The sequence below is a fragment of the Sceloporus occidentalis genome, unplaced genomic scaffold (genome assembly GCF_023333645.1).
Source record: "Sceloporus occidentalis isolate IW3139 unplaced genomic scaffold, rSceOcc1.0.p SCAF_307, whole genome shotgun sequence".
Classification (NCBI taxonomy): domain Eukaryota; kingdom Metazoa; phylum Chordata; class Lepidosauria; order Squamata; family Phrynosomatidae; genus Sceloporus; species Sceloporus occidentalis.
This window is the reverse complement of record NW_028317287.1, coordinates 460,377-469,382: the sequence shown is the minus strand read 5'-3', so window position 1 is coordinate 469,382 and position 9,006 is coordinate 460,377. Positions and strand designations below refer to the sequence as shown.

The window sequence follows — 9,006 nt, the reverse complement described above, 5'->3', positions numbered from 1 at the left end:
GTGTCCAAAATGACAACGGACCGCTCGCAGGCGATCCTGATCACCCCGTGGTGGCCGAGACAACCGTGGTTCGCATCCCTTCTCCACCTCTCCGGGAGATGCTTCCTCCGTCTCAACCCGCGTCCGGACCTGCTCTCGATCCAGGACGGACGAATTCTCCACCCGGACATCGAGAGCCTGCCGCTGGTGGCCTGGAAGATCCGGCCCTGACCGCCTTGCCGGAATCGGTTAGGACGGTGATCCTGGCTGCCAGAAAACCTTCCACCCAGCGTTCTTATGCCCTGAAATGGAGGAGATTTTGCCTCTTCCTTGACCAGAAGGGCTTGTCTCCTGCACAGGTTTCCACTCCAGTGGTGCTAGAGTTTTTGATGGCGCTTTTGGACGGAGGGCTGTCCCTCACATCCATCAAAGGCTACCTTTCTGCCATTTGTGCAAAATATCAGTTCGGGGGGAGGGTGTCTTTCTTTAAGGATCCCTTGGTGAAGGGCTTTCTGAAGGGTTGTGCCAACCTATATCCTCCTGTGTCGGTACCAACACCGGCTTGGAGTTTGGAGTCGGTACTGTCCGCTCTCCAATCCAAGCCCTTTGAACCCATGGCCTCAGCGGACTTGAGACTGTTGACTTGGAAAACCGCTTTCCTTGTGGCCATCACCTCTGCCCGCCGTGCGGGCGAACTCTGTGCCTTACGGAGGGACGAACCATTCCTGAGGTTCCACAAGGACAAGGTAGTCCTCCGTATGGACATCACCTTCTTGCCAAAGGTGGTGTCTGCTTTCCACATGTGCCAGGACATTGTGTTGCCCACTCTAGCATCCGATCCGACGTCGGATGAGGAGCGACGCCTACACTCCCTTGATGTCAGGAGGGCGCTGGCGTTTTACCTGGACAGAACTGCTGCCTCCAGCCGGTCCGAGAGACTCTTTCAATGCTACTCGGAACCGAAGAAGGGGTTGCCCGTGTCTACGCAGGGGTTCTCCAAATGGGTGGCCAGTACCATCCACCTCTGCTATGAACTGCTGGGCAAACCTCTCCCTGGCAGGGTTCGGTCACATTCCACAAGAGCTGTGGCGGCATCCTCAGCATTCCTGTCTGGGATTCCTTTGGAGGATGTCTGTAAGGCTGCTGTCTGGTCCCAACCTCTCACTTTTATTAAGCATTACAGGTTGGACACCAGGGCCATACGAGACGCAGCTTTCGGGAGGGCTGTGTTGGTCTCAGGGTTGCATTGATTGCACTACTGATGTATTTGTGTTATACAGTTTACACTGTTTATACTGTTGAATGTTGATTTGCACAACTTCTATGGGACCGGTCTTGCATGACCTCTGCTCCCTTCTCAGGTTTAGCAAAGTTGTTGCTAATTTATCTGTGCATGAACAAAAGACTGACTCTTTATGGTTCAGGATGTTTATTTGTAATAAATATACCTTTGGTTTACCATAGCTTTGGTCTCAGGACACTCCCTCCGCCGCTACCTGAGCTTGTCAGTCTAAACCCATTTGTATGATTCGCAGAGACCACGAAGAAGAAGGACAGGTTGCTTACCTGTAACAGTATTTCTTCGAGTGGTCATCTGCGAATACATACAAATCCCACCCGTCCGTCCCCTCAGTGTCCTGCTCTTATTGGCTCTTTCCATCGCCTGCTTGGCGGAAAAATTGCGGAACTGGGGAAAAGAGCGGGAAGGCAGGGGCCTTGTAACGGGTGGGCGGAGTTACCGCCAAAAAGTTTCTATATGTTGCAGAGTAAAACTCTGCCCAGTGATTCCAGTAGGTTCCGAGCAGCACTGCGCAGGCGCAGTGAAACCCATTTGTATGTATTCGCAGATGACCACTCGAAGAAATACTGTTACAGGTAAGCAACCTGTCCTTCCATCTCGTAAAGCTTGGTGATCCGCCAAAGACGTCCAGTAGCAATGCCAAGGGCTAGGAAGAACCACCTGGGATGGCACCCTGCGGCCTCAGGGGCAGCTGCTCAGCCCCTGGAAACCCAGGGGCTTTGGGGGGAGCCTCTGCTGTCAACGTTTGCCAGGGACCCATCAGCCTTGCCGAGGAAGAGCCATGTGTGCAGAAAAGCCATGGAGAGTAAACCTCTTCAAGTGGGAGCTCTAGCCCAGTGGTTCCCAACCTTCCTAATGCCGCAACCCTTTAATACAGTTCTTCTTGTTGTGGTGACCCAAACGCATGAAATAGTTTTCGTTGCTACTTCATAACTGTAATTAAATAGGTGTTTTCCAGTGGTCTTAGGCAACCCCCATGAAAGGGTCATTTGACCCCCAAAGGGAACCACTGCTCTAGCCTGAGGAGTAGGGTGGGAGTAAGCCTCTTTTGCACTTTCTGGCGGCACTTGCTTGACTTAGCAACTTTCTGAGGGCTTGGCCTTTGAAAAGTGTGCCTCTGTTTTTGCAAAATGTAAGTGTCTTTTTCTGGCCAGGCTGAGATCCCTCGCCTCCCCTGTGCCACTTCCTTCCCTCCTCTTCCAGCAGCTACCAGCCACAACTACCAGGCTCTGCCAGCTCTCCAGGGCTGTGAGATGGGAGAGGGAAGCCCTGGAGAGGAACCCCTGGAGCCCCTGGCCTCCTGCCCCCATGGAGGAGGAATGTCTCCCGGGCCCATAGTGGGGCCAATCCCCAAAGCCCCAACCTACGAATTGGGGCACGGTGGCAATGCGGGCGTTGGTATAGTGGGGTCTCCAGCAATGCGCCTGAACATACCCCTCAGAGAAGCAGCGAGTCTGTCGTCATTTTTTAATAAATTCCATTAGCTTCTTCTCTTCATATATTTTTCCTCTAGGCACAAATACAATACAAGGACTCTGTAGGTTTGACACAATGTACAGAAACTTCAATAATCTACAACTGCTCAAGGAACTTACAAAACCCTCCAATTCACACCAGCCACAGCCGCTATTGTACAAATAAAAAAGGGTTGGGGAAGGGGAGAGGAGTCAGGCTCTCGCTTATATACAACATCTTGGGGCACGACACTGACACTCCTGCAGCCTTTCCAAGGGGGCAGGTGGGAGGGCAGCAGGCCAGTCTAGGCCCAAAGGGAAGGAGGGGGCATGGTTTGCATTGGGGGTCAGTCGCAGCGCCAGTTCCTGGGCATGCAAATGGCTCCGGTTAAACCAAGCGTATCAACCTGACAAGCTTCTTCCTCCCAGTTTGCTCCCACAGCAAGCTCCCTGGCCAGGTCATGGACCACCCCACTTGCCCCAAAAGCATCAGATGACAAACGCCGCCAGAGGAAAGAGGCAAACAGCACCGCAGTCCACCCAACCCTCCTCTCAACGTCCCGAACTGGAGGTTAGGAACTGCAACCGCGCAAGCCCCAGCCCACTGGGCTTGAAGACCACAGTACCACCAGTTGCCCCACCACCGCTGGGCCCCTCTCCTGGCACCAGCAGGAAGTGCGCTCGGTCAGCATGAGCAGCTACGGAGACGGCGCCATGCAGTAACAGCACTGCTGCCTGGTCCACCTGGGCTCTGGGAACCTCCTGGCTCTCTAGAGCTCAATCTGCCGCAAGGCGCCAGAAGTGGAACCTGACCTTTTCCACTGAGCCGTTTGGGCAGAGCGCACCGGAAGCCAGGCTGGTCATAACAAAGAGTCCAGTGGTCTTCTCCCAGCACCTCCTGCCAGCCTGCCCTGTCCTGATCTGACCGGCCGGCCCGGCCCGGCCCGGCCCGGCAGGCACCTCTGAAGCGGCTGCTTCACTCAACGAGGCCCAGAAGAGCGGTCTGGGGAAGGCAGCCTCAGGCGTCGGACAAGCAGCCTTGGATGCGATCGATCCACTGCTGAGCCAGATGCACGTCTTGGGCACAGAAATTGTAAACACGCTTTGTCGTCTTCACCTGCAAGCAGGGGAGGAAGAGCTGCAAGGCCGGCTGGCCAGCTTGGGGCTCAAGGCTCCCTCCGACCTCCCTGAGGCTTAAACCCACAAGCCCCCTTCAGCCACATACACACATCCTGCCAAGAGGCAACTTACATCAAAGAAGGCCTTTTCGTCCACCATCTTCGGGGCCCCCATGGTGGGAGTGCCTGGCATGATGGACTCTACTTCGGCCAGGTCGATGACCCCTTTGCACTCCATGTCCAGGCGGCTATCGTAATAACGCAGCTAAAAGGAAGGGTGGCCAAAGGTCAGAGCGTCCCCTAAAGCCAGCCAGGCCCTCCCTGTCTCCCCTCCACTCTACCTGGTGCTTTGTTTTGTCCAACACAAACCAGCGCGGCTTCCAGGGCTTCATGAAGGCTCCTTTCTTATACAGGATCCCTTCGTAGGATCTGCAGAGGGCAGAATGGGTTCTGTGAGGGCGGCTCAGGTGAGCAGAAGAGCCCCCCAACTGGCTGCCCCACCAGACCCCCGTTGCCCCAGAGGGCCAGTCCTCGCACCGGTTCTCGCTCTCCGCGGGCTGGAACTGGCTGTAAAGTGTGCTGGTGGTGCTCCTGCGGCCACCCGGCTTCCCACTGGAGGGGGTCGAGGCGCTGCTGGCTTCGCTGTCCAGGCTGAGGTTGAGGGAGGAGCTGCCCACCCCGGTCTCCTGCAGGTAGATGCCCAGCGAGCGGCGCTGGTGTGAGAGGCCAGAGGCCATCAGCAGAGCGCTCGCCAGCCCCTGGGGAAGAAAGGCCACCGGCCGTCACCTCTCTGGCCTTTGCAGGTCATGCCTCCAAACAGGACCCAAGGTGGCTTCCAAATTACAATTCCAAACACAGGCAAACACACAAAAAAACCCACATGAAAACGAAATGAAACGATCACCATTTAAAAACAATTTAGAGCATATAAGTAAAATGACAAGCTTAAAAACAGTACAGACAAAGCAGTCCAGAAGCCTCTTTAAGACCTTCAGTTCTAAAAAGGCTGTCCGAATACCAGGGTGTCCTTTGCCTGGTAATTGGGTGGGTGGGCTCCTTGCCTCCCTGGGAAGGGAACTGCAGAGACCCCATGGGAAGACCCCAGAAAGGTTTTCCCATGTGTCACGAGAAGCCTGTGACCGAAGGGAGCCTAGGTGGAGAGGCGGCCTGCCTTGACCCAGCCAAAACCAGGACTTTGAACTTGTATGTGAAGGCATTCCTTGCTGGGGGTGCCCCTCAGAGCTCCAGCCCTCTCAGCCCAAAGCCCAATCCCCCCGCCCTGCGGCTACTGCCACAACCCCTTTACTTTGCCGCTGCTGTCTTCCTGCGCCTCGGCTCGCTGAAAGGCCTTCAGTTTGTCCCACGTCTCCTTCCAGCGTCCTGGAATCTGTCCCATTTCCATTTCCAAGTTTTGTAGTTCCTGCAAGAGGAGAGCGGCTGCTATCTGGCCTCTGAAGGATAAGCATCACCATTACTCTTCCCCGGTCAGCCACAAAGAACAGTTGGATCTGAATCCAGGACCCAAATGAAAAGGTGCTCTCTCTGGTCCTTTTGCCCAGGTCATCCTCCTCCTCCTGTGGGGCTAGAGGTGGGGCAGGGGCAGCACACATGCCTGTAAATATCCTCTGCAAGGCAGTGCCTGATTTTGAAGTAGGGAAAGCCTGGGTTCTTGGGATTGTCCCCGGTTGGTGTCAGCTCAGCCAGGAGACAAGCCCAAAGGCCAGGGAAGCAACTTGCTGGACCTGTGTCTGTGTGTATTTGGGGTGGGTGCCCTGCACCAGGGTCGTCCCTTGCTTTGGTATGAGCCGCCCTGGGCATGGCAAGGAAGATGCCAGCAGGTTTTGGCAGAGAAGTCACCTGGAGATGAGGGTCTCTGGAGATGGGAAGGTCTGTGGGCCACTGATCTCCAAAGTATCCAACACATCCCTCCAGAAAGATTTGTTATCCCCCTGACTCCTCCCCTGTATTCTGTATTCCGAGGGCCAGGATCAGAGTCCAGAGGCTGGGAGGTGAGCGTGAGCCAGGGCTCCCAGTCCTGGGGTCCAGAGGCCCCCACTGACCTCCAGCAGCCGAGAAATGGCATCTGGCTCCACGCGGCTGCAGTTATCATAACAGGGCCAGACAATCCTGCGCCGGCTGTGGGGGGGCGCACCAGTGTCTGGCGGCCCGGGATCCTCAAGGGGCTGTGCCTGGTCCTGTGCCAGCTCCCAGTCGTAGGAGGGGCCCTCAGACAGCGTCTCCTGTGTGTAGTAGTCCCAGACCTTCAGGTTGGAGAGGTTGCTGTACGGACGCAGCACCTGGGGAGAGGAGGAGCCCGTCATGGGTCAAGCCGTGTCCCCTGGTGCCCCACCCGGTGAGCATGACCCTTCTGGCCACCAGATGGGGGGGCATAACTGAACCAAGGGGGCCGCTCACCTCGCCGTCCTCAGGGGCATACATGTAGTTGAAGAAGGCGGGGGTCTTCTTGTTCAGTCGCTCCACATATTCCCAGACGGACCGAAAGAGCTGGGGCCCCTTCCGCTCGCCCTTCTCTTCATACAGGAGGCCTACCAGGAGGAAGCATGCGCTGGGGCTCAGCCATCGCCACTCTTGCCCCCCCTCAATCCTCCTGCGGCCACCCCTTCCCTTTGCGCTCCTCACCCAGCTCCAGCCGCTCGTAGTCCGAGTCCAGCAGGAAAGTGCGGAAACGGTTGGAGACGGAATGGTAGCTGAGGAACTTGAGGAAGTACTGGCTGAACTCAAACTCCATGGGGAACTGCAAGTGGATCTGCAGAGCACGGCGAGAGGCGGCTGTGAGTAAGGAGGGATTGGGCCTGGCGCTCTCCCACTCCCTGGCAGCCAGAGCTCCGCAGAGCTCTCACCTGATGGACGCAGTCCAGGAATTGCAGGAAGACGGGTGTGAAGCCGGCGCTCTGTCCTGCTAGGGTCTGTGCGCCACGGTGGCTGAAGCGGTGCCCGAAGGAGAGCCACTCCTTCTCCAGCAGCAGCCGGAAGCCTTCCAGGGTGCGGTAGTAGGGGTCTGACAGCAACTGCACCAGGGACACAACCTGCGAGGCAGGAGGGACGTCACGCACCGGACGCCAGGCGAAGACCCAGGCGCGGGAGAAGGCTGCGGCCACCTACCTGCGTGGTGATGTCCCAGCCATCCTCCAGGCTGACTAGCACAGAAGAGCCTGTGTCCAGCAGCTCCACGACCAGCACTGAAATCTGCAGGATCTTGTGGATCTAGCAAACACATCACATGCAGAGAGCACGGCTGAGCCACAGCCCTTGGTCTGTCCAAAGGGGGGGGCAAAGACCCTATCCCTTCCCTCCCCCACCTGGGGCAGAAGGTGCCACTGGCCACCAGCCCTCTTCACCAGGGGCCTTAAGAGGCCAGGTGGTCATTGCCACTGAACAGCGCCATGGAAGGGTCATCATGCTGGCCTCCTCCACCTGCTGACCCTACTTCCTGGCCACTGACCTGGGTCAGCCATTCAGACTCCTCCAAGGAGCGCAGGTAGGTCATGCTGGGCTCCGCAGAAGGGCTGCTGGGCACACAAGCCTTCATCAGCTTCTTGAAGCTGCTCTTGACCTGCCGGGCCTCAAACACTTCAATGGGGACCACCTCCCAATGCTGCAGAGGGTCCGGCTTCATTCCCTGCAAGAGGATAGCAGGAAGGTCAGAAACAGAGACAGTGTGCAAGCAACCCGGGCACCCCCACCCCAGGAAGGCCTGTGGGGCTGGTGGGCAGCTGGCACTTCCCCCTCTCAAGGTCTCAGCAGAGGACCATACCCTGAGCTGAGACTTGTCTCCGATGATGTAGAGTGAAGCGCGGTGCTGGCGCAGGAAGCTGGCCTCAGAGGGGGACCCGTTGGGTGGTGTGTTCAGCAGCTCCTTCCCAGCCAAGCGGGAGCCAATCTCCATGTTCAGAGCATAGCTGCTGGTGCGCCCGCTGGCTCGGATGCTGCCCCACTTGCCTGCCGAGGGACCAGGGGTCAGGCTGAGAAGGCCCTGCAGTGGCTGCCAGCCAGAAGGCTCCTTCACCTCTTCCACAGAGTTGAGTCCCCTCTCTTGCCCCCACTGATCTGCCTCCCTGCCTATGATCATGGCCCCACTTTCTGCCTTCTGGACCCTGCAGGCTGCTGTTTCTTACCAGAGGGGGGCCAAGAGGCATCTGGCCGGGCACAGGGGGCATGCAGGTGGGGCTGCAGAACAGTTAGCCAGAATTGGTGGGTTAGTTAGACGCCCCCCCTCACCTGCCTGCCTGCCTGCCTGCTGGGGGGGCACCAGAGGGGTGAGTTAGCCGTGTGAATGTCACATCACCCAGTTAGTGCCCCAACACCATTGTACCTCGAGGGGACAGCCGTCCCTTTGCGGCTAGGCTCTTGGGGCTGGAGAGGGTAATGACCCTGGCTCTGTGACCTAGGCCTGAGAGAGAGGACAGGATGGAGAGGCGGCTCAGCGAGTTTGGGGTGGAGTAGCCAGAGAGAAAGAAAGAGGGAGAGAGAGAAGAGCACACCATGGTATGGCAGGGGCCTATTGGGTGGAAAGGAATGGCTGGAAGGACAGACTGATGGATGGGCAGAGATGGCAGATGGACAGCTGGGATGGGCCCTGGGAGCATCCCACCTCCCCTCCTGCAGGCTCTCCCAGGGTTAAGGGCCCTGCCTCAGAGGAGCCAAGGCTGAGCATCTACTCTACCAGCGGCAGCAGCCGCATGCGCAACATCTCCTCACCTCCGCGACCAACCAGCCCGGGCCCTTCGTCCTTCCCTCCCATCACCTGCTTCATAAGGGATCCCAGCTTGGGCTGCCGCTTCTCTGAGGAATCTGTAGCACCAACAGAAGGCCAACGTTCCAAACCAGCCTTGAGGCTGCAAGGCTGCCCCTCTGCCCACCCAGCCCCACGGGACGGTCAGGGGAGGCCAGGACTTCCCCCTGCTCTTCCGATGCAGCGGGGCTTAGTCCAGAGGGCTGAGGGAACAGCAAGGGGACTGCCTGGTTTGCTGGTGCCAAACGGCCTGCCCCACCCAGGGAGGGGTGCTCTTTCTCCCAGGTGCCTCAGATGACTCAGACAGACAATGAATGAGAGTAGATGAGGGGAACTGGGGCTGTACAGGGCTGCGCTGCCAGCAAGGATGGAAGACAGAAATAATGTGATATGGCCCACTCT

The 9,006-nt window shown here is 57.6% G+C and overlaps 1 protein-coding gene across 13 annotated transcripts in view; it reads right to left on the bottom strand.

Moving 5' to 3' along the window:
- Positions 1-2,734: 2,734 nt before the first annotated feature.
- LOC149274971 (myotubularin-related protein 5-like) overlaps positions 2,735-9,006 on the bottom strand; it is a 42,977-nt gene continuing 36,705 nt past the window's right edge. For 7 of the 13 annotated variants that reach the window (XM_089505025.1, XM_089505033.1, XM_089505032.1 and 4 more), the window contains 14 exons: positions 8,571-8,663; positions 8,185-8,262; positions 7,627-7,811; positions 7,315-7,491; positions 6,975-7,076; positions 6,713-6,898; positions 6,492-6,618; positions 6,267-6,397; positions 5,912-6,148; positions 5,158-5,271; positions 4,389-4,609; positions 4,193-4,280; positions 3,985-4,116; positions 2,735-3,850 (listed from right to left, as the gene is read on the bottom strand). In XM_089505025.1, coding sequence (XP_089361151.1) covers positions 3,752-3,850; positions 3,985-4,116; positions 4,193-4,280; positions 4,389-4,609; positions 5,158-5,271; positions 5,912-6,148; positions 6,267-6,397; positions 6,492-6,618; positions 6,713-6,898; positions 6,975-7,076; positions 7,315-7,491; positions 7,627-7,811; positions 8,185-8,262; positions 8,571-8,663 — 1,970 coding nt within the window. In that variant the 3' untranslated portion in view covers positions 2,735-3,751. The remainder of the gene's footprint in view (positions 3,851-3,984; positions 4,117-4,192; positions 4,281-4,388; positions 4,610-5,157; positions 5,272-5,911; positions 6,149-6,266; positions 6,398-6,491; positions 6,619-6,712; positions 6,899-6,974; positions 7,077-7,314; positions 7,492-7,626; positions 7,812-8,184; positions 8,263-8,570; positions 8,664-9,006) is intronic. The other 6 variants (XM_089505034.1, XM_089505035.1, XM_089505036.1 and 3 more) reach the window with 3 other exon arrangements.